This window comes from Sapajus apella, unplaced genomic scaffold, assembly GCF_009761245.1.
Source record: "Sapajus apella isolate SASKATOON/1434 unplaced genomic scaffold, GSC_monkey_1.0 scaffold11, whole genome shotgun sequence".
Classification (NCBI taxonomy): Eukaryota; Metazoa; Chordata; class Mammalia; order Primates; family Cebidae; genus Sapajus; species Sapajus apella.
The window spans coordinates 28,287,023-28,311,341 of record NW_022436951.1 but is presented as its reverse complement, the minus strand read 5'-3'; the positions used below and the strand labels follow the sequence as shown (position 1 = coordinate 28,311,341).

General features: G+C 38.0%; 1 protein-coding gene across 4 annotated transcripts in view; it reads right to left on the bottom strand.

Moving 5' to 3' along the window:
• The window catches only part of DNAH5 (dynein axonemal heavy chain 5), a 362,294-nt gene that overhangs the window by 48,816 nt on the left and 289,159 nt on the right, over positions 1-24,319 (bottom strand). For all 4 annotated transcript variants that reach the window (XM_032279092.1, XM_032279095.1, XM_032279094.1 and 1 more), the window contains 7 exons: positions 19,391-19,526; positions 18,511-18,827; positions 17,069-17,224; positions 15,682-15,864; positions 3,600-3,843; positions 2,386-2,500; positions 1,694-1,884 (listed from right to left, as the gene is read on the bottom strand). In XM_032279092.1, the coding sequence (XP_032134983.1) occupies positions 1,694-1,884; positions 2,386-2,500; positions 3,600-3,843; positions 15,682-15,864; positions 17,069-17,224; positions 18,511-18,827; positions 19,391-19,526 (1,342 nt within the window). The remainder of the gene's footprint in view (positions 1-1,693; positions 1,885-2,385; positions 2,501-3,599; positions 3,844-15,681; positions 15,865-17,068; positions 17,225-18,510; positions 18,828-19,390; positions 19,527-24,319) is intronic.

The following is a 24,319-nucleotide window of genomic DNA, read 5'->3' as shown; positions in this document are numbered from 1 at the left end:
GAATATGAATATGTATATGAACCTGAAAATATATTTGCATACATATGACTATGGACCTGTACCCCCAACCAGGGCACAGGATGTGCATATATCCACATTACTTCCCTACTGCTCCCCTAGGGGTCATCTGCAAGTTCCCCTACAAATCTACTCTCCATGTTAAGCATGAAAATCCCCTGCTAGATAAAATTATGTTTTATCTTTAAAGACTTGGTTTAGAAACACATACCAGATAAATCTATTTAGTCCCTGGCATCATTTTCATAGTGTTATGGGATGAATATTGTGTCTTCCCAAAACTCCTATGTTGAAACTCTATATCTCAATTCTGATGGTCCTGGGAGAAGAGCCACTGGAACATAATTATGATGAGATGAGGCCATGAAGGTGGAGCCCTTAGGAATGGAATTAGTGCCCTTATAATAGTCACTAGAGAACTTGCTTCCTCTTCTCTGCTCACAGCATGTGAGGATGCAATGAGAAGACAGTTGTCTACAAGCCAGAAGAGGCTCCTCCCTAGAACCCACTGTGCTGCACCCTGATCTGGGATTTCCAACTTCTAGAACTGTGAAAAATAAATGTCTGTTGTTTATAAGCCACCTAGTCTATAGTAACTTCTTACAGCAGTGAGAACTAAGACACACTGTTACTCTAAATATTTTTTTCAAGACATTCAAGAATGTGACAGTGAATTTATGTTTTCCAGCCTTCCACTGGGCTGTTTCGTTTGAATGGCCCAAGGGACCTGGCTGTGAGCAATACTTCAGCAGATGCAGAATCAATCATGCACAGGATGGGCTGCACAGTGTCCTCATCCGCTTCACTCATCACCCGGTCATTTTGTTTTATTTACATCACACCAGCCTCACTCCACCAGAGGCCCTGATGCCATTCTTTCTGCTTCAGCCCTCTTCCCCTAAATGTCTCCATAGCCAGCACCGCCTGCTCTGTCAGGTCTTTGCCTACCTACCAATCTCTTAGGCATGCCACCCCATTAAATGTCCCATTGAATACCCCACTTAAACCTTGATGCTTCTCCCACCTCACTCACATATTCTGTAACTTCCCACCCCTCTCATCCTGCTCTGTTTTCCACAGGGCTTACTATCTTCCCACTCATTATAAAGTTCCTTTTTTTTATTTTTTGAGGTAGAGTCTCACTGTCACCCAGGCTGGAGTGCAGTGGCACAATCTTGGCTCTCTGCAACCTCTGCCTCCTGGGTTCAAGCGATTCTCCTGCCTCAGCCTCCTCAGTAGCTGGGACTACAGGTGCATGACACCACACCCAGCTAACTTTTTGTATTTTTTTTTTTAGCAGAGACAGGGTTTCACCATATTGGCCAGGCTGGTCTCAAACTCCTTTCCCCACCTCATCATCCGCCTGCCTCGACCTCCCAAAGTGCTGGGATTGCAGGCGTGAGCCACCACACCAGGCCAGCCTCCCTAAATCTATATATGCTTTTCAAGGGCTTTTGTTCACTGACATGTCCCAATACCTATTCCATGCCCAGGTATACATTAGGTCCTCAATAGATAGCTATCACTCAAGAAAAGAACAAACAAAATATCTCACTCAAATGCAAATTTACATAATGCCAGGAAATTGCTGTAACCAAAATATGTTCTACTAAGGGCTTTCACAGTAACTCCTCCATCTGTACCTGTGTGCTATCGTCTCTACTGTGATATTGACCTTTAATAAGAGTGAGAAACTCTTCATGCTTGACCCGGTCCCTCTGGATGTCGATCTTTAGGGTAAGCAACAAGGTGAACAGGAACTTGTGCTCCTCATACAGCCCTCGGGCAGCATACTTATAAACCTCATAGGTCATGTGCTCGATGACATTAGCAATCCTCTTGCTTGTAATTGGGTTCTTGACGGACCTGGTGAAGAGAACATTTAAATCAGGCTTATCCCACTGCCCTTTTCAATTCTCTGTAAAAACAATTGTCTTTAATGGAAAATAAGTAACCTTGGAGGAAGAATTCTTATTTTTACACAAGAGTAAGCCTCCTAAATCTAAAATAACAAGCACTCTCTCAACATGAAATAACATAACAGAATCCTGAATGTTGTCTAAATCAATTCTACCTGCAGGGCATGATCACTCACAACAATATCTAGGGATTTTCTTGTTTAACAGAAATACATGAAGCCAAAGAAATCAAATCAATGGATAAATAGTTGATAGTGCTTTCTCTAGGCATAAAATGACAAATGAGACAAATCAGAATGATTTGTTAGCACACTGGTAATTACACTGATCTGAGATTTAAAAAAGAAAACGACTCTTACTAAGAAAGGAGAAGGAAGTTATAAATGTAATGTCATCATTTTAGTCTGCAGATATAGAATTCAGCTTGGCTTTCCTAGTACAGACGTACCTGGCTAAGGAAAGGTCAAATAAGCCCAGAAACTGGCGGAGTGAAGTCTGATACATCTCATTAACCAAGCGCATCTCGGTAATGAGGAAGTAGAGGATGCTGCCCCGTGTAGCCACTGGAAGACAAAGAGCAAGGTTGCATGTGCTACGAGAGAGGAAAATAAATGACCCGTGCAAAGGGATCAGCCTGAGTTCTAAATGAAAACAGCAATCAGTGGCTGCCTACCAGATATGGGATACAAAGCAATACTCATTTGTTAACATATTTAGTTCTTATTTACAACATTTTGTAAGTAATTGGCTATTTGTATTTATTAAATGGTACTTCTCATTTTAGAATCTCTAGGCCCCTGGTAAATATATTTTACTATTTTTACTATGGGTAGAAGACAACCAAAAGAATTTCAACTGATGTAGGTGATGGGGAGGAAGGCAGCAAATCACACTGCCACGTGTGTATCTATGCAACAATTTTGCATATTATTCATATGTACCTCAAAACCTAAAATGCAATAAAATAAATAAATGGGGAAAAAAAAAGAATTTCAAAGGTTCTGTATTTAATACCCAGGAAGTGAGGTAGCCATGAGGGACCTCATCGTCAAGTTCCGGGGAGAAGCATGCCTGACCTGGGCTTCCAGTCTGCAAAACAAGCCGTTGCCAAGACGATGCTTCTGCCTCTCTATCAATAAATGGCACTTTGATTATTTTTTAAGGGGAATAATAAAATACTAAAAGATAGCCAACTGAATTATTTAGCAGGTTTCTCTTGTACAAGGCCATTTGCAAATTGGTGGCTGAGGATAAAAATCTCCCATGAGACCACAGAACTACCTTCCCAATACAAAGACTATACACAAAATACCAGCATAGTGTTACCAAATGATAAACAACTGGTGCACTAATTCCTCAGATTTCACTAATTTGTAGTCATCAGACTTTTTAAAATTCTCCTTCTTTACTTACTAACATCAAAATAAGTTCATGAGAACCTTAAAGGATTTACCAACTAATATGAATGACAAGTACCTAGAAATTTTATACCATTATGAAATGTTTTGACCTCCATTTTACTGAATATTTCCCAACAGAAATTCCATAAAACATCTCTACTTTGCATAATCATTTGGATAATTCCCTCACATCCTTCCATTTCTCTAATTCTCATTTCTCTCTCATTTTCCTGTGACATTTGCCTTTCATTGCCAAACTCACCAGGTCTGTATTCCTCCCGGGCTGAGTTAATTTGAACTTCTGTCTCAGCAGAAATTTCTAGTTTCTGTGTTACCTCCTCGGCTGTCCTTTTTGTGTTGCTCAGCACAACAATAAGACTCTCATCTTCTACCAGGGACCCCTGGGTACTTGTGAGGCGGTAAAGCAAGTTATCTTCCAGTTCCTTCATCCTTCTTTTGTTTGCGGTTACATCTTCCATCAGATGAGTTCTTTCTTTCTCCAATTCCTGTTAATTTTCATAAATATATTTTCTACTTCAATTAAAAACTCTTGTTGAGTATTCCTTAAGATGTTAACCCACATGGCTGCTTTCAAGCTCCTGTACTGTATTTATCATACTGCAGGAAATACGGACATCAAAAAAAGGAGAAGGGCCAGGCGCAGGGGTTCATGCCTGTCATCCCAGAACTTTGAGAAGCAGAGGCAGGTGGATCATTTGAGGTCGAAAATTCGAGACCAGCCTGGCCAACATGGTGAAACGCCGTCTCTACTAAAATACAAAAAAATTAGCTGGACATGGTGGTGCATATCTGTAGTCTCAGCACTTTGGGAGGCTGAGGCAGATGGATCATTTGAGGTCAGGAGTTTGAGACCAGGCTGGCCAACATGGTGAAACCCCACCTCTATTAAAATACAAAAAAATTAGCTGGGCATGGTGGTGCATGCCTGTAGTACCAGCTGCCCGGGAAGCTGAGGCAAGAGAATCCCTTGAACCAGGGAGGCAGAAGTTGCAGTAAGCCAAGATCACACCACTGCAGTCCAGCCTGGATGACAGAGTGAGACTCTGTCTAAAATAAAATTAAGAAATAAAATAAAATGTTGAAAGAAGGAGGAGGAGAAGTAACAGAGGAAGGAAGAATAGGTGCCAAGCAACATGAAACCTACTAAAAACACTACCAGCATCCTCTTAATCAGCCACTTATTTTCTAAACTCAAATCAGTTTCAGGTGATTGTTGTGGTTATATTTAATATTATACATATAATCTTCTTTTGAAGGGGAAATATATTTGAAGACAAAGATAGATAGATAGATAGATAGATAGATAGATAGATAGATAGATATCTGATTAAATAGATTTACTTCTCTCTACTTGCTTGAGAGAGTTCCATTATTTTTTAAATGTGGTTATTTCAAACTTGCTAATTGAAATAGTATCTAAGTCTGTGAAAAGCTACTTTCTGAAATCTCAGGCAAGCAACATAAGCTGCAACCACAAGCATGTTTAAACTGAAAAGTCTTCTTGGTCTGCTGTTCTCTCCAAGAGCAGGGAAGTTCTGCATCTTTTCTGAGGGAGCTTTGTAGACAGCTGGGAGAGTGAAGCCTTGGAAGAGTATTCACCTTATTGTCCATTTCTTCCTCTTGGCAGCTTGGAGAGGGAGAGACAGAGAAGAGAAAGAAGGAAAAGATGGAGCTGGTGGCAAGGGTGGAGGAAGGAGAAATAACCCATGACACTGAGCAAGCCACAGGAAGAGGAAGCCCGAAGGCAGGGGGACAAAAGACAAAATATGCTTCTGGAACCAAGTCAAATTATACATGGATATCAACTTGCTTTATGAGAGACTCTATCTGTGAAGCTAAAGAAAAGAATCAAAATGGAAAGAACAATGAATAAATGGTATTTACAAATTTAAAATGAAATTTATGTATTAGAGAATTTATTTGAAAAGCTTCCTGGATTTGGAGTCCATTGACAATTTACCTATGTTTAACTGCATTTATAATGTACAATTCATTATAAGCAACATATGGGGAAACTAGGGTTAAATGCAGGCGACAAACAGCAAAATCACAGGAAAGCAGTTTTGACAGTTCTGATTGGACTCAGTGCAGCTACCTGAACATACGGTACCAGGCTCAAATCTCTAGACCAGCTCCAGAAATGTACATTCTCAACTGGGTAGTCTAGATATGACTCAGTAGATGATATTGTTTGGCTCTGTGTCCCCACTGAAATCTCACCTTGAACTCTAATCCCCATAATCCCTTGTGTCAAGGCTGGGACCAGGTAGAGGTAATTGGGTCATGGGGGTGGTTCCCCCATGCTGTTCTCATAATAGTGACTGAGTTCTCACAAGATCTTGTGGTTTACAACTGACATTTCCCCTGCTTGCAGTCACGCTGTCCTTCCACCCTGTGAAGAAGGTGCCTGCTTCTCCTTTGCCTTCTGCCATGATTGTAAGTTTCCTGAGGCCTCCCCAGCAGTGCAGAACTGTGAGTCAATAAAACCTCTTTCCTTTATAAATTACCCAGTCTCAGATATTTCTTCACAGCAGTGAGAGAACAGACTAATACAGTAGGTTTTGTATATTCTACTCCCTATTGAGAGAGCCAGAAATCTAAAGTAATGCAGTGATGAATCATAAGAAACTATTTAAGACATAATGGACTGCCCACTAATTAATTATGCAATTTATCTTTGTTATGATCCAGTATGCATACAAACATTGAGGGAAAGGAGAGGCCAGACCTAGCCCCAACCATCATTATTAACCATTATACAAGTACTTCCCTTTAGTGGTTCTCACAATTATTCATTTTTAGTACTAGTTTATGCTTATGAGAAACTTATTCACATACTACTCCAGGAATTACATCTTTTTTAAACACTATCGCTATGCTGATAACTCCCAAGTTTATATCTCAGCTTCAGATCATACCTCCTTTCACTTGGACATCAAGAGATGTCTCCTACTTAGCACCATCAGCAAAACTAAACGCCTGATCCTCCCTTCAAACCTGCTCAACCTCAGCCTTCCACAGTCCAGCAAATGGCAACATTATTCTTCCAGATGCTCTGGCCAAAACCTTTGTACCCTGCTTGGTCACTTTCTTTTTCTCAAATTCAACAACAAATTCATTGGCAAATCCTCTCTTCTCCACTTCAAACTTAGATTCAGAATCTAATCATTTCTCACTCCTTCCCCTATCAGTACCCTGGTGTAAACAATCATCACCTCTCCCCCAAATTAGGAGATCTAAATAGGTCTCCCTATCCCCAGCTTTACCCCCCAGTCTAAGCCCAGCCCAGCAGTCAGAATGATGCTACTAAAACATTCTCTGTCAAAACTTTACAATCGCCAATCTTTCCACTCAGAATGAAAGGTAAAGACCTTACCAAAGCCTATAAGCTATCCCAAGCAGCCCCCTCCTTCATTACTGCTGGGACCTCATTTCCTACTTTTCTCCCCTTTTTATTTTGTTGCAACCACATTTGCTATTTCCTACATCAGCGTTTTTCAAACTTCAGTGCATTAGAATCATCTGGAAGGCTTGTGCTGTAGGCCTGGAGCAGCACCTGGGAATTTGCACTTCTAATCCCATGTGATGTGTTGCTGATATTCCAGGAAACACACTTTGAGACTCACTGTCTTAAAGACACAAAGAACTCTCTTGCCTCAGGGCCTCTGCATTGGCTGCTGCTCTGTCCCTTCTGTTCTTCTTCCAAATAACTCACTCTCTTCCCTTATTCAAGTCTTCCTCAAATGTTACATTCTCAGTGAGGCCCACTGTGATCACCCTCTTTAAAATGCTAGCCCACCAGCTGACTCCCCAGCTCTCCTGCTCACCAATGTCTGTACTTTGTATGGCATTTACCATCTTCTAACATAATATATAACTTACTTATATATTATGCTCCAGGGATAGTTTGGTTTTTTAGTCTATTTTGTTCATTGATAAATTCCCCAATTATTGAAACAAAGCCTGGTACGTAGGCACTCAATTAATAGTGCAGATTGAATAATTAAATTTGCATCTGTTTTCAAATTGATAAACTGAAACACACAGTGAACTGGAGAATCTAGTCTTTGTGCCAGAAATACAGATGTGGAAATGCTCACTCTGAAAACCATGATGTTAAAAAAAAAAAAGAAAGAAAGAAAGAAAGGATGTGTAGACAAAATTGCATGAAGGCAAACAGCAAAGACTACTGGCCACAGCTTCTTATTTCAGCCAGTTAATCACCACTGATTGAATGGGTATCGGGGGTAGAACCCCACCAGACTCTCAACTCACCCTCACAGCACAGTGAATCAGGTCTGGGGACATTCTAGGAAAGGAAGAATTCCCTCTTTAAGCCAAACAAAAGTTCAGAATTCATTTCAATTCTTAATTCTTTAAGATGTAGCAACTCAAGCAAAACTTGCTCTTATCAGCTTTGTTTCCATCTGTTATCTGGTTACATATGAAAGCTCCCTTAGTGGTTATTTCAATTCATTGATTCACTAGATAAGAATTTCAAATTTCAGAAAATGTAGAAATTAGTACAAACAAGTGACATTTAATTGCTGCTATAAAATTCATTTCCATAAGCAGTTATAATAAAAGCCCTCTCACAATATGGTTATACTTGGAAATAAAAGTGATAATAAAAATTCAAACAATTTTTATTGCCATATTTATAAATTTCACACACTATCACTATCATTTCTGACTTCCTATAGGTGAGCACTTAAAGGTCTTCACCTGAAGACATGTAAGGGAAGAAATGTAAAGCGGTAGAAAGAGTGATGGCTTTGACATCAGGGAGACATACATTTGAATCACAGCTCTAAAAACCCATCAGCTACATGACATTTGCCATGTTTTAAAACTCTGCAAGCCTCAGTATTTTCATCCGCAAAATGTACGTAGAAACCGCTCAGAGGATGATGGTGAGGAAGCATGATAATGCTTATTACAAAAATAAGTAGTCTGAATAATCAAGTTGAAATGTGGCACAAAGTAAATGATAAATGATACTTTTGATTTTCACATATTATCATAAAATTGCATAATAAAGTAGGTGAAAACGGATAAGAAAGGAGAACTTAGGCGGCTAAGGATAAATGCTTTTGTGTCAACTGGGAATGAGAACAAGTGCTATCACATTCAAAAGCAGCACCAAGTCTTATCAACCCTTCCTGCACAAAAACCTTTATATTTGCCCATTTTTTCAACCACATATCCATTGCCCTACTTGAGAATTTACTTGTCATTCATGGACTACTCTACCAAAACTGGTCTTCCTAATGACCCTTTTCTGCCCATAGTCACTTAGGAGATCTCCCTTACCTATTTTGAAAGGTCCAAAATTCTCAATATAGTTGGCAAAACCTGTCACAGCCTACATTTCTAATCTTCTCTCTACTTGACAACTATGGAATTGAAGTTAAAATCAGACCTCTAAAATCAGACCGCCACATTGCTCATGAAGCAAATATTGATAACTGTTAGTAATGATGTATACAATGAGTGGCAAATCATTCAATTTCTGATTAAAAAAATAGTAACTAAAAAGATTGGACATTATTGAGGTGGCTGTGGTCAATTTAATATCATTGTTAACAAATTTGTCAATTAAGGTAATTGCCTATATTCCCAAAGGATTAAAATAAAACTAAGAAGCACATTTCTCCAAAGTTTGAAACTGATGGAAATAAAATAAACTAAGTAAATAGGATAATTTAAAGTAACTATCTGGAATCCCAAAAGCAATCTGTATATTAAATAGAAGCAAGTGGCCAAATACTTGGGCACTAGAAAATTATTGGCAAAAGAAAGATTATCTGAGAAAAAAATAGAACAATTGTTGCTTGCTTTTCATTCAAGATTAAAAGATTGGAAACCTACCTAGGGATATGGTGATTGGCATATTTTCATTTACATGGCTGATTTAAACATATTTGTATTAAACTATTACTTTCATTCCACCAATTCATAAGAAGAAGATAAGACTTTTTCAGATTAACACGATAGAGTAAAATTAATCAAAATAATTTTGATAAGTCTTTTTCCCACCAAAGGGATTATCTCATAACAGGCAGACAGATAGATAAAAGAGAAAGATTTCTGCTAAGTATTCTACATAAATTCTAAAGCTACAATGTAAAATTCTTACATAAACTGTGATATGCTTATTTTTTGAAACATATTCCAAAGGGAATTTTAAAAATACAAAATTGATCGAAAGTCTAAAAATAAGACCTGAAACTATAAAACTACTAGAAGAAAACATAAAGGAAATGCTTCAAGACATTGGTCTGGGAAAAGATTCTATGAATAAAACCTCAAAAGCATAGGCAACAAAATCCAAAATAAACAAATGGGGCTATATCAAAAAGCGTCTGAACAGCAAGGGAAACAATCAACAGAGTGAAAAGATCACTTACAAAATGGAAGCAAATAGTTACAAACTATTTATCTAGGAGGGGATTAATATCTAGAACATACAAAGAACTCAAACATCTCAACAGAAAAAAAAAATTTTTGATTAAAAAATAGATAAATTATCTTAACAGATATGTTTCAAAAGAAGACATAAAAATGGCCAAAAAATGTATGAAAAAATTCTCAACATTACTAATCATCGGGGAGATGCAAATTAAAACCACAATGACATATCATCTCACCCCAGCTGGGTTGGCTATTATCAAAAAGTCAAAAAATAACAAATGCTATGAGGATGAAGAGGAAAGGGAACTGTTAAACACTGCGGGTGGGAATGTAAACTAATATAACCACTGTGAAGAACAGTACAGAAGTTCCTCAAAAAACTATACACACATTGAAACAAATAGAACTACCATATGATTCATCAATCCCACTACTGGGTATTTACTCAAGGGAAAGGAAATCAGTATATCAAAGACATGTGTGCACCCCCATGTTTACTATAGTACTATTCACAATTGACAAGATACAAAATTAACCTAGGTGCCTAACAACAGATGAATGGATGAAGAAAATGTGGTATACATACACAATGGAATACTATTCAGCAATAAAAAAAGAATAAAATCCTGTCATTCACAGCACCATGGATGGAACTGGAGGTCATTATATTAAGCAAAATAAGCTAGGAACAGAAAGTCAAACACTATATATCCTCACTCATATGTATAAGCTTAAAAAAAATGTTGATCTCATAGAAGTGAAAAGTAGAACAGAGGATATTAGAGGCTGGAAAGTGTCAGGGGAGGCGTGGGGGAGGGGAGATTTGTTAAGATACAAAATTACAGCTAGATAGGATGAATAAGTTATAGTGTTTTACAGCATTGTAAGATGACAGCACTTAACAATTAATATATTATATAATTTTAAATAGTTCAAATGAGAATATTGGATGTTCCCAACATAGAGAAATGATAAATGTTTGAGATGATGGATATGCTAATTACCCCAATCTGATCACTATACATTATAATTTGGAAATATCATTATGTACCCCATAAACATGTATAATTACTATTTGTTAATTAAAAATAAAATAAAAATTTACATGTACAGGGTGGTTTGATAAAATTTCATGTATATAGCATTTGTTAATTAAATGATTTTTTAAGTAGCTTAACAAAGAAGCAAATGAAAACTAAACTTATTTTTATATCTAAACTGCATTTATAACCAAATTTTTGAAATCAGTAAAAGAAAAATGGCAGCCAGTCAGAGTTTTCATTTTTAAAGGCATCATTCAAGCTCTATTACCAAATATTATTTCTTTTTTGTACTTTTCATGAGTAATTAAAATAGAAAGATTAAACAAGAGAACTCAGAAAAATATTTCTTTTTCCTCCACCACCAGTGAGCTGGTGTTAATGATGTCTGTTTAATGTCCTTCTTTTTTTTTTTTAATTGTATTTTAGGTTTTGGGGTACATGTGAAGAACATGCAAGATTGTTGCATAGGTACATACATGGCAGTGTGATTTGCTGCCTTCCTCCCCTTCACCTATATCTGGCATTTCTCCCCATGCTATCTCTCCCCAACTCCCCACCCCCCACTGTCCCTCCCCCACTGCCCCCCAACAGACCCCAGTGTGTACTGCTCCCCTCCCTGTGTCCATATGTTCTCATTGTTCAACACCCGCCTATGAGTAAGAACATGCAGTGTTTGATTTTCTGCTCTTGTGTCAGTTTGCTGAGAATGATGGTTTCCAGGTTCATCCACGTCCCTATAAAGGAAACGAACTCATCATTTTTGATGGCTGCATAATATTCCATGGTGTATATGTGCCACATTTTCCCTGTCCAGTCTATCATTGATGGGCATTTTGGTTGGTTCCAGGTCTTTGCTATTGTAAAAAGTGCTATAATGAACATTCGTGTGCATGTGTCAACATATCTACAACCATCCGATCTTTGACAAACCTGAGAAAAACAAGCAATGGGGAAAGGATTCCCTGTTTAATAAATGGTGTTGGGAAAACTGACTAGTCATGTGCAGAAAGCAGAAACTCGATTCCTTCCTGACGCCTTACACTAAAATTAACTCCAGATGGATTAAAGACTTAAACATAAGACCTAACACCATAAAAACCCTAGAAGAAAATCCAGGCAAAACCATTCAGGACGTAGGCGTAGGCAAGGACTTCATGACCAAAACGCCAAAAGCATTGGTGACAAAAGCCAAAATAGACAAATGGGACCTAATCAAACTCCACAGCTTCTGCATGGCAAAGAAACAGTCATTAGAGTGAATCGGCAACCAACAGAATGGGAAAAAAATTTTTGCAGTCTACCCATCTGACAATGGGCTGATATCCAGAATTTACAAAGAACTAAAACAGATTTACAAGAAAAAAACAAACCCATTCAAAAGTGGGCGAAGGATATGAACAGACACTTTACAAAAGAAGACATACATGAGGCCAACAAACATGAAAAAATGCTCATCATCACTGGTCATTAGAGAAATGCAAATCAAAACTACATTGAGATACCATCTCACACCAGTTAGAATGGTGATCATTAAAAAATCTAGAGACAACAGATACTGGAGAGGATATGGAGAAATAGGAACATTTTTACACTGTTGGTGGGAGTGTAAATTAGTTCAACCATTGTGGAAGACAGTGTGGTGATTCCTTAAGGACCTAGTATAGAAATTCCATTTGACCCAGCAATCCCATTAATGGGTATATATCCAAAGGATTATAAATCGTTCTACTACAATGTCCTTCTTAAATTACTTACCATGTCAATTTCACCAAGTTCAGGCACTTGTACCTCAAAAGGAAATCACATACCTGTTTGCTCATCCAGAATTCTGAACAATGATGATCCCTGGGGCCTTGTATTGTGTGACCAGTAGGAGCTGTTCATCAAAACTGGCATTTTTCTCCCAATAGAACATAGATATTTTTAAGTTTCTATCTTATTTTCTATTATCAAAGTGAGAGTGAGCCTAAGAGATTTGGTTTCTATAAAGGAAGGTTGTTGGAGGCTTACTGGTTTTAAAATGGTCTAGATACATCACCTTCTGGTAATAACAGCAGAATGTCCAAATCTACTCACAGGTACATTAGATAAACAATTGGATATAGCCTTGATCTGAATATGAACAGCACATGCATTTAAAATGACTGTCTTGAAGCACACAGAAAATACAAACTCTGTTAAAAATCACGCTTCCTTTATTTCATACACTCTAAGGTTTCTATGTGTTTCAGAAGCAAACAAACCTGAAGGTCTAGCAGGTGTGTAACTAAGCATTCGTGACCGATTAGGTGTGATAATAAGGTCCCTCACTGCCCCTGTATCCCCAGGACATAGAACGGATGATGAATTTTTGGAGTCAAAGATTTGTCTTTTCCTTGCATGATCAATTCAGAGCCTCCTTTCATAAGAAGAATCAACAAACCTATAAGTCATGACGCATCCCCATTGAAGAGACTCAGCCTTTGTTTCAGCTCCACATTTCTCAGATAGTTTCTGACATCAACTTCCTATTCTGCATAGGATATCCTATCCCTTCCTATGTGTATTTCTACTAGCATCAACAGCCCTCCTTAAATCAATAACATTTCAAATTGTTATTTTATATTCATAATCACCGAAGAAGCAGTTATATCAAGTCACTTCAGTGACTGCATTGTCACTGAAGTCAAAGGAATAATTTGAACTTTAAAACATTGATATATATCTGTGCTCATAAGGCACAGACATAAGAATCTTTTTGATTGAGTAACTAGACTGTAGGAAATAACCCAAAAGCACCAGGCATCAACTCAGACCCATCTGTACCACCCAGATTGAGAAGATCCAGCAATGTCAGCACATTGAGGACTATGCTGAGAAGTGAAGAAGATGCAAAAGTAAAAGCCCCTTTGAATAAGCATGCTACTGAAATTCCATCAAAATTAAATCCAGCAGCTCACTTCTTCTATCACAAGACCTCACTTTGGGAACAAAACAAATAAAGGTTAGGTGTTATAATGTGGTTCACATTATAAAAGAAAACGAGTGTCTGCTATTATGAAAGAAAAAATGAATGTCGCATTCTTCCGGCTAATCATTTTGGAAGAATTATTTCCTGTGAGCCCAAAACAGATTCTGATAATGAGATGATATTAAAGGAGTAATTTTCTCAAGGCACTCAGTTTTTCCTGAGAAGTAAGAGAAAGCCTGGTCCTGCAACCATACTGGCTTTTCAAGGCTACTCCAAGTATTTTCAAATGAGCTTGACAAGCTCCTTATTTCATCTTAAACCTCTGCTATAACAATTAAGGCTCAGTGATGGGTTTATTTTTGTTTTTGTTGTTGCTGTTGCTGTTGCTGTGTTTCACTGCACTCCAAGTCTGTCAGGTCAAATTATTTGTTCCAAGGAGACTGCATTCATCTCAGTTGAATATAAGAAAACCAAGGACAAGAATATTATTCAAACTGCCATCAGGGCCCCTTCTCTCCATGAAGCCAAGGCTGCAGGTGGAAGGAGAGTCTCAAATACCAGTGACAGAGGTGGCCCAAAAGACCCTCAGGAACTCCCACTTGCTCAAGGTCACATGCTATTGCTCAAGAATCCCAGTCCTGCCTGAAGTAATTATATGACAATGCTAAATTTCCTCAACCACCTCTATTGAGATTTAACTCAGGACTCAAAACCTAAGCAAGTACATATTTTGAAGGCTGATATAACCACAGTGGCAACTCAGGGGCAGGAATCAGAATCAGAATCTGCCTTTCTGAGATCACCCAATCATGCAAATTTATGAAGCTGGATTAAATGTTCCTAATGCAACTCCTAACTTTATGACTCTGTGATTCATGTGCTATAAATTAAAAAGAATGTTCAGAAAAAAGGAAGGGAGAGAGGAGAGGAGGAAGTGGGGAAGAAAGAGACGTGTGGTAGGGCTCAGAAGGGCAAGTACCATACAACACACAGAAAAGGTACAGAAAAGGGGAAGGACAGACCCGAAGACTTTGCTGACTATATTAAAGTAAATAAATCTTCAGGTCAGCAAAGAAGTTGCCATCAAGTTAGCTAAACTCCTCGTTATTATTGAACCCAGGAGCAAATCAATAGCAACCTTAAGAGTTCGTGCAGTTTCACCATAACCGTCCCATTAAAATATTCCATGTTTCTTTGCTGAAGCCTCACATATTTCCTGGAGGAAATGCTCACTCAAAAGAAGGAAGTTTACAAATGTGTGGCCATTTTTCATTGAGCATTAAGTTATCCCATAAAACAGAAGGAAAGAAGGCAGACACGGAGTGACATTTCATTAGCATTGTTAGGACAGTAGCCTTCAGAAGTTACAGAGTGAAACTCAGGTATCTCAAACTTCTGTCTTCTCACATCAGACCCCGGCAGGACATACTGCAGAGCTCTCTTAGATCGTAAATAAGAACTGACAATGTTGTTTGTTATGAGTACAAAGTTTTAATTTTATATTCTAAAGACATAATAATAAATCAAATGAAAGAAAAACCTAGATGTGTACTAGAAAATTAAAAGTCAACAAGTGAGTAGAATTCGTAACAGAACACACTTTTCAGAAAAATAAAGCAATTTAGGACCAAAATAATGATGCCGAAGATGAGACTGATTCCTCCTGGTTTCATCATCAGTCTGTATAAAGGCAATCAATAACATATATAACTTATGAGACATATGTGAAACATATGGGTAGATGATTGGTTAATAATTTCTTTTAGGAAAAAAAGAAGACACTTGAAGATTAATGGAAAAAACCACAGGGAATAAAAGGAGAGAAACAGTTCTATTACAACTGTTATTATCTTGTTTTTGCCAATGAAATACGACATAAAGCAAGACAGAAGGGAAAGGAGCCACACTTCACTCACCTGCTTCTCTGTGAGAATGACTCTCCCCAGTAACTGATCTTCTAGACCTTTCATGGTGACAGTGAAGTCAATGATGGACGTACGAGCACTTATCTCAGGGGTGTAGACTGGGTTAGGCAGCTTGGTGGTAATGTAGAGTCTAAAGCCATCCATCACATCTACTTCCTTGTCACCAATTTTCACCTTTTTTATAAAAAAAAAATTTAAGTAATAAAATAGAGATATACCTTACTGTGTCTTTTTTGTATCAGATCAAGTGCTGTTTTAAACAATTACGTAATTTGAGATCGTTCGTATACTAAAAAAGAAATGGTCATGAGGCATCCGCGCAGCTTCAGAGGCTCAAGCCTGTAATCCCAGCACTTTGGGAGGCCGAGGCAGGTGGATCACGAGGTCAAGAGATCGAGACCATCCTGGTCAACATGGGGAAACCCTGTCTCTACTAAAAATACAAAAAATTAGCTGGGCATGGTGGTGTGTGCCTGTAATCCCAGCTACTCAGGAGGCTGAGGCAGGAGAATTGCCTGAACCCAGGAGGCGGAGGTTGTGGTGAGCCGAGATCGTGCCATTGCACTCCAGCCTGGGTAACAAGAGCGAAACTCCGTCTCAAAAAAAAAAAAAAAAAGAAGGAAACAAAGAAGGATGGAAGAAAGAAACATTATATATATATATATATATATATATATACATATAATATATATACATATATATATGTATATACATATATATATACACACACACATATATATAATTGACTGAATATAGAATTTAACACCAAAATTGTTGTGGATGCATTGCAGGAGAGAGATGGATCTTTTACTCAATATCCAGTTCAGAGGCTGAGACTGATGATGCCACACATATACCAAAAGAGGAAAAAAAGGCTTATTACTCACATAGAGAGATTTTGGGACAGGTCAGAGTAGGTTCCCAAGCAGGTTCCAAAAACTGGCTTGAGAGAGCGGGGAGGCGCAGCTGCTCTAGGGCTTTGTGATATTTTGTGGGTAGAGCTGGGGTGAGGGATCCCATACATAGATGTGGACAGGGGATTGCATTGTTTGAATTATCAACCTGTGCCAAAGGAGGGGCACCCAGATTTTATCAGCTTGCCCAGATGTGAGTGGGGTGGAACGGGAGGGGGGCATGGAGAAGCTTCAAAGCTGTGAGCATCAAGACATAGTCAGATCCCTTTTCACATTACAAAAGTGAAATAAATATTCTTAAAATGATATTTTAATCCAAAGTCAAGAAGCATAGAAAAGAAAAACAAACTTTTCCCACTGACTCAAATTTAAGCTGTTGCCAATTGAGAGAATCCTATCTTGTGTCACATTGCCTTGGCCTCATGGAAGTATTCTGCACGTCGTCATCCACAGTTTTAACCTACCTTAAAGGTGGACCCAGTTTTAATGAAGTTTCTTTCCAAAATATTATCGAGTGCTGGATCTAGTTCCTCCCCAACATCTTCGATAAGCAAGGGCCTTCCAAGAGAAAGGCTGTCCTCCAGGTGGTTTCTAAAGTACTTGTGATTTAAAGATGTGATCTAGGAACGGATCACAAGGTTGCTATTGACAGACATTAACATGAAACAACGCACAGGGATAACTGTATTCAAATGAAGCTAAAGCATTCTACTGCATGAGGCAAATAAAATTGAGCATCCAAAATGTTCCAAAACACAAAACTTTTTGAGAGTCCACATAAGCCACAGTGGAAAATTCCACACCTGACCCGTATGCTTTCTGATGGTTGAATGTATACAAACTTTGTTTCATGCATAAAATTATTTAAAATGTTGTATAAAATTACCTTCACATATATGAATAAGGTGTATATGAAACATAAATGAATTTCATGTTCTGACGTGGGTCCCATTCTCAAGTTATCTCATTATGTATATGCAAATATTCCAAAATCTAAAAAAAATCTAAAATCTGACACACTTCTAATCCCAAGTATTTAGTTTGATAAGGGCTTTCAACTTGTCCAGAAGTTTTTAGAGATCCTCGACTTTGAAATGCATACTTGGTGAAAGTGTAAAGAAGCTTAAACTGTTCTATCGTTTTTTGGCAAACCATCATTTTGTTTTATTGGGAAGTACGTAACGGCCTTGTGTGGAAATGTTTTTTCTTCACCACTACCATTTTTGTGACAAATAACAATGCAATAATTAGGAAGTATTCACCCAAAGTGCTGCACAATTTGTGTGATACAGCTCTGCTGTTCTCTATTTATCAAAGAGAGCCCTGGACCTTAACAGAATAGTCTGAAACCATTGAAAGATGGCATTGGTAGAGATCAACACGAATGCAAGTAATATAATATAAAGATCTTTATAATATAATATAAATAATATAAAGATCTTTTCTAACACAGTTTTAGAAAAGATCTTTATATTAGATTTCAGCTTGCTCTACCTAGAATTACAAAAACATCTCAGCCGGGCATGGTGGCTCACGCCTGTAATCCCAGCACTTTGGGAGGCCGAGGTGGGCGGATCTCAAGGTCAGAAGATTGAGACCATCCTGGCAAACATAGTGAAACCCCATCTCTACTTAAAATACAAAAAATTAGCCAGATATGGTGGCACGCGCCTGTAGTGTCAGCTACTCAGGAGCCTGAGGCAGGATAATCAATTGAACCCGGAAGGCAGAGGTTGCAGTGACCTGAGATCATGCACTGCACTCCAGCCTGGGTGACAGAGTGAGACTCCATCTCAAAAAAAAAAAAAAATCTAATGTTTTCAAATATCTCTCTACTCTTGGATTCTTGTTGGTTTGAGGCAATAAAACTTAACTAGTAACATAAACATAGTCAAACACAAATTACCTGGAGTTCATTTCGGCTTTCTTTATTTTTAATCCAGATCTTGCCTTGGGTCTGTGGATCAATTAACAAAGGGTAGCGAGATGCCTTTGTGACAATAATTCCATTTTGAATGGACAGGTCATCATTTGGCAGACCTTGGAGGTTCCATTCACTAATAGTAGGAGCATCAATCAACATCTCATTGAGATTTAGGTTCTTTCCAAACGGAATTTTCCGGGCTTTCATCTCCTTCTGCCAGTCATTTAACAGAATATCACGAAACTCTTGGTTAAATGGACCAGAATAAGACAGAAAAGCTGTAGCCAATAGAACATCCCCTAAAACAGAAAACAAACACCACTGAAATACTTTAGATTCATCCTTGTAATAGTACAGCATATTAAAAATGAAAAAAATTAAAAAGACAATAATTCTTTCAAACTAAATTCCACAAATCAAACTGGAAGCACATGTGGTGTGCCGGTGAATAAGCAGCAGTCTGGTTTACTGGTCAATAAGGTCCAAGTGACCTGCCAGCAGTCAAACACTGGATTATTTTTACTCTCATTAGAAGTGAGAAAATGACCTCTAAGTTTAAAAGAATCAAAACCTCATAAGACAGAGCCTTCATTAAATGTGACCTTGATCAATATGCCCATGCACTCAGAATTCTAAAGCGACCTGATAATAAAAAGCATAAATGTAGTTAACACATCTAATAAGAACAGCACAGATGTCAGACCAATATCCCTTTCTCTGAAATGGCTGGAGAAACACACACACATACACACATAGGAATTTGAAACAATCAAGTGCTGTTTTTTATTTTTATTAAAGTATAAGCTTTCTAATTCCCTATCACTGTCAACACACAATCTCATCAATAAAAAAGTGTACATACCTACAAGCCGTTTAGTTTGTGCGGCAAACTCTTGACTTTGCTGCGTCCATCTTTCTTTTTCACCGGCTAAGCCACTGATAAGCGTGGAAGCTGTTTGCATCTTTTGTCTGCATCGCTCTGCATCTTCAAGCAAGGTCTAACATAGGCCATAATGACAAGAAAATGTTTACTGAAATATAGCCTCTGGCTCAAAAGTGTAACTGTAGAACATGACATATTATCTGCCTTCAGAGACATATGAGCCATGACTTCACAGGAAGCATGAGATTCCATTTCCACATGTCCATCAGCCCACTCCTCTCTCCTTTGCCCTGTGTTCTCTCTTGTCCCTTGCCCATGGATCTTGGCTGGATTCCTCCAGTGGGTGCATAAGCCAAGTGGTCAGATGTTAATAACAGAGACATGGTAGAAATATGCATTATTTATTATTTCCTCATAAAGAAAAGTGGAAATAGCATATAAGCATACATGTTAACATAATACAGCACCCAAAATATAAAGAAATCCATATCCTTCCTTAAATATTAGGAATCTCTCTCATGTTAAAGTTCTGTATCATTATTGCTTTATCTAACTCTATGCTTCCTTTTACTTTAGGTGAAACCTTAGTAAAATTATCTGAAAATCATGGTGCTGTGAGGCTCCTGAACAAATTTTAGCCACACTTGCGTTGGCAGATCCCTTCCTGCTGTTCCTTGTGACAACGAAAGGCCTTTAACCCAGACTTCCATATACTGTAGGCATTCCATGCCTAGTTCCTAAAAACGAAATGGCTCTGGTGGCTCACGCCTGTTATCCCAGCACTTTGGGAGATCATTTGAGATCAGGGGTTTGAAACCAGCCTGAGCTACACGGTGAAATCCCATCTGTACTAAAAATACAAAATTTAGCCGGGCATGGTGGCAGGCACCTGTTATCCCACTTAGGAGGCTGAGGAAGAAGAAGCGCTTGAACTGAGAGATTGAGGTTGCACTGAGTCAAGATGGTACTATGGAACTCCAGCCTGGGCAACAGAGTGTGACTCTGTCTCAAAAAAAAAAAAAAACACAAAAAGCAAAAAACAAATGGCTCTGTTTCTTGGTGTTTAAGCAACAATTGCTTATTCTACTGGTAAAAATCTAAACTTATAAAATAAAATGGGTATGGACAAAGGTTTAGCTACAATGACAAGTCACTGTGTGGTCAAATATATATATCCATGCTAAATGTCTAACAATAGAGGATTATTTAAATAAATTATAGTGTATCCATGAATAAGAATACGCTGAAGCCATCAATAAAATCTCATAAAAAGATTTTAGCTGTGTCCAAGAGATTCTGGTATGTTCTATCTTTGTTCTCGTTGGTTTCAAAAAACTTATTTATTTCTGCCTTAATTTTGGTATTCACGCAGCAGTCTTTCAGGGGCAGGTTACTCAGTTTCCACATAGTTGTACAGTTTTGAGTGAGTTTCTTAATCCTGAGATCTAATTTGACTGTATGGTGGTCTGAGAGACTGTTATGATTTCCATTCTTTTACATTTACTGAGCGTTTTACTTCCACTTATGTGGTCAAATTTAGAATAAGTGCAATGTGGTGCTGAGAGGAATTTATATTCTGTTCATTTGGGGTGGAGAGTTCTGTACATGTATCTTAGGTCAGCTTGGTCCTGGGCTGAGTTCAAGTCCTGAATATTCTTGTTAATTTTCTGTCTCGTTGATTTGTCTAATATTAGCAGTGGGTGTTAAAGTCTCCCATTATTTTTGTGTGGGAGTCTAAGTCTCTCTGTAGGTCTCTAAGAACTTGCTTTATGAATCTGGGTGCTCCTGTATTGGGTACATATATATTTAGGATAGTTAGCTCTTCTTGTTGCATTGATCCCTTTACCATAATGTAATACCCTTCTTTGTCTTTTTTGATCTTTGTTGGTTTAAAGTCTGTTTGATCAGACTAGGATTGCAACCCCTGCTACCGTTTGCTTTCCATTTGCTTGGTAAACATTCCTCCATCCCCTTATTTTGAACCTATGTATGTCTTTGCACTTGAGATGGGTCTCCTGAATACAGCACACTGATAGGTCTTGACTCTTTATCCAACTTGCCCATCTGTGTCTTTTATTTGGGGCATTTAGCCCATTTACATTTCAGGCTAATACTGTTATGTGTTAATTTAATCCTGTCATTATGATGCTAACTGGTTGTTTCACCCGTTAGTTGACATAGTTTCTTCATAGTGTCTATGGTCTTTACAATTTGGTATCCTTTTGCAGTGGCTGATACTGGTTGTTTCTTTCCATGTTTAGTGCTTCCTTCAGGAACTCTTGTAAGGCAGGCCTGGTGGTAACAAAATCTCTCAGCATCTGCTAGTCTGTAAAGGATTTTATTTCTCCTTCACTTATGAAGCTTAATTTTGCTGGATATGAAATTCTGGGTTGAAAATTCTTTACTTTAAGAATACTGAATATTGGCCCCCACTCTCTTATGACTTCTAGTTTTCTGCCAAGGGATCCACTGGTAGTGAGATGGGCTTCCCTTTGTGGGTAACCCAACCTTTCTCTCTGGCTGCCCTTAACATTTTTTCCTTCATTTCAACCTTGATGAATCTGATGATTATGTGTCTTGGGGTTGCTCTTCTCAAAGAGTATCTTTATGCTGCTCTCTGTATTTCCTGAATTTGAATGTTGGCCTATATTGCTAGGTTGGGGAAGCTCTCCTGAATAATATCCTGAAGAATGTTTTCCAACTTGGTTCCATTTTCCCCATCACTATCAGGTAAAGCAGTGTTTAGATAGGGAAATTTATAGCACTAAATGCCCACAGGAGAAAGCAGGAAAGATCTAAAACCGACATCCTAACACCAAAACTAGAACTAGAGACACAAGAGCAAACAAATTCCAAAGCTAGCAGAAGACAAGAAATAACTAAGAACACAGCAGAACTGAAAGAGATAGAGACATCAAAAATCCTTCAAAAAAATCAGTGAATCCAGGAGCCAGTTTTTTGAAAAGATTAACAAAATAGACTGCTAGCCAGACTAATACAGAAGAAAAGAGAGAAGAATCAAATAGACACAATAAAAATGAAAAAGGAGGTATCATCACTGATCCCACAGGAATACAAACTACCATCAGAGAATACTATAAATATCTCTAGGGAAATAAACTAGAAAATCTACAAGAAATAGATAAATTCCTGGACACATACACTATCCCAAGACTAAGCCAGGAAGAAGTTGAAGCCCTGAATAGACCAATAACAAGTTCTGAAATTGAGGCAGTAATTAATAGCCTACCAATCAAAAGAAAGCCCAGGATCACACAGATTCACAGCCAAATTCTACCAGAGGTACAAAGAGGAGCTGGTACCATTCCTTCTGAAACTATTCCAAACAACAGAAAAAGAGGGAATCCTCCCTAACTAATTTTATGACACCAGCATCATCCTGATACCAAAACCTGGCAGAGACACAACAAAAAAAGAAAATTTCATGATAATATCCCTGATGAGCATCGATACAAAAATCCTCAATAAAATACAGGCAAACTGAATCCAGCAGCAGATCAAAAGACTAATTTACCATGATCAAGTCGGCTTAATCGCTGGGATGAAAGGCTGGTTCAACACCTGCAAATCTATAAACATAATCCATCACATAAACAGAACCAATGACAAAAACCACATGATTATCTCAACAGATGCAGAAAATGCCTTTGATAAAATTTAAAACCCCTTCATGCTAAAAACTCTCAATAAACTAGGTACTGGTGGAATGTATCTCAAAATAGTAAGAGCTATTTATGACAAACCCACAGCCAATATCATACTGAATGGGCAAAAGCTGAAAACATTCTCTTTGAAAACCAGCACAAGACAAGGATGCCCTCTCTCACCACTCCTATTCAACATAGTGTTGGAAGTTCTGGCCAGGGCAATCAGGCAAGAAAAAGAAATAACAGGTATTCAAATAGGAAGAAAGGAAGTCAATTTGTCTCTGTTTGCAGATTACATGATTGCATATTTAGAAAACCACATTGTCTCAGCCCAAAATCTCCTTAAGCTGATAAACAGCTTCAGCTAAGTCTCTGGATACAAAATCAATGTGCAAAAATCACAGGCATTCCTACACATCAATAATAGACAAACAGAGAGCCAAATCATGAGTGAACTCCCATTCGCAATTACTACAAAGAGAATAAAATACCTAGGAATACAACTTACAAGGGATGTGAAGGACCAACCTCTTCAAGGAGAACTACAAACCACTGCTCAAGGAAATATGAGAGGACACAAACAAAGGGAAAAGCATTCCATGCTCATGGATAGGAAGAATAAATATCATGAAAATGGCCATACTGCCCAAAGTAATTTATAAATTCAATGCTATCCCCATCAAGCTACCATTGACTTTCTTCATATAATTAGAAAACACTACTTTAAATTTCATATGAAACCAAAAAAGAGCCTGTATAGCCAAGCCAATACTAACCAAAAAGAACAAAGCTGGAGCATCACACTACCTGACTTCAAACTATACTATAAAGCTACAGTAATCAAAACAGCATGGTACTGGTACCAAAATAGAGACATAGACCAATGGAACAGCACAGGGGCCTCAGAAATAACTCCATACATCTACAACCATCTGATCTTTGACAAACCTGACAAAACAAGCAATGGGGCAAGAATTCCCTATTTAATAAATGGTGTTGAGAAAACTGGCTGGCCATGTGCAGAAAACTGAAACTCTTTACACCTTACACAAATATTAACTCAAGATGTATTAAAGACTTAAACATAAGACCTGAACCCATAAAAACCCTAAAATAAAATTTAGGCAATATCATTCAGGACATAGGCATGGGCAAAGACTTCATTACTAAAACACCAAAAGTAATGGCAACAAAAGCCAAAATTGAAAAATTGGATCTAATTAAACTAAAGAGCTTCTGC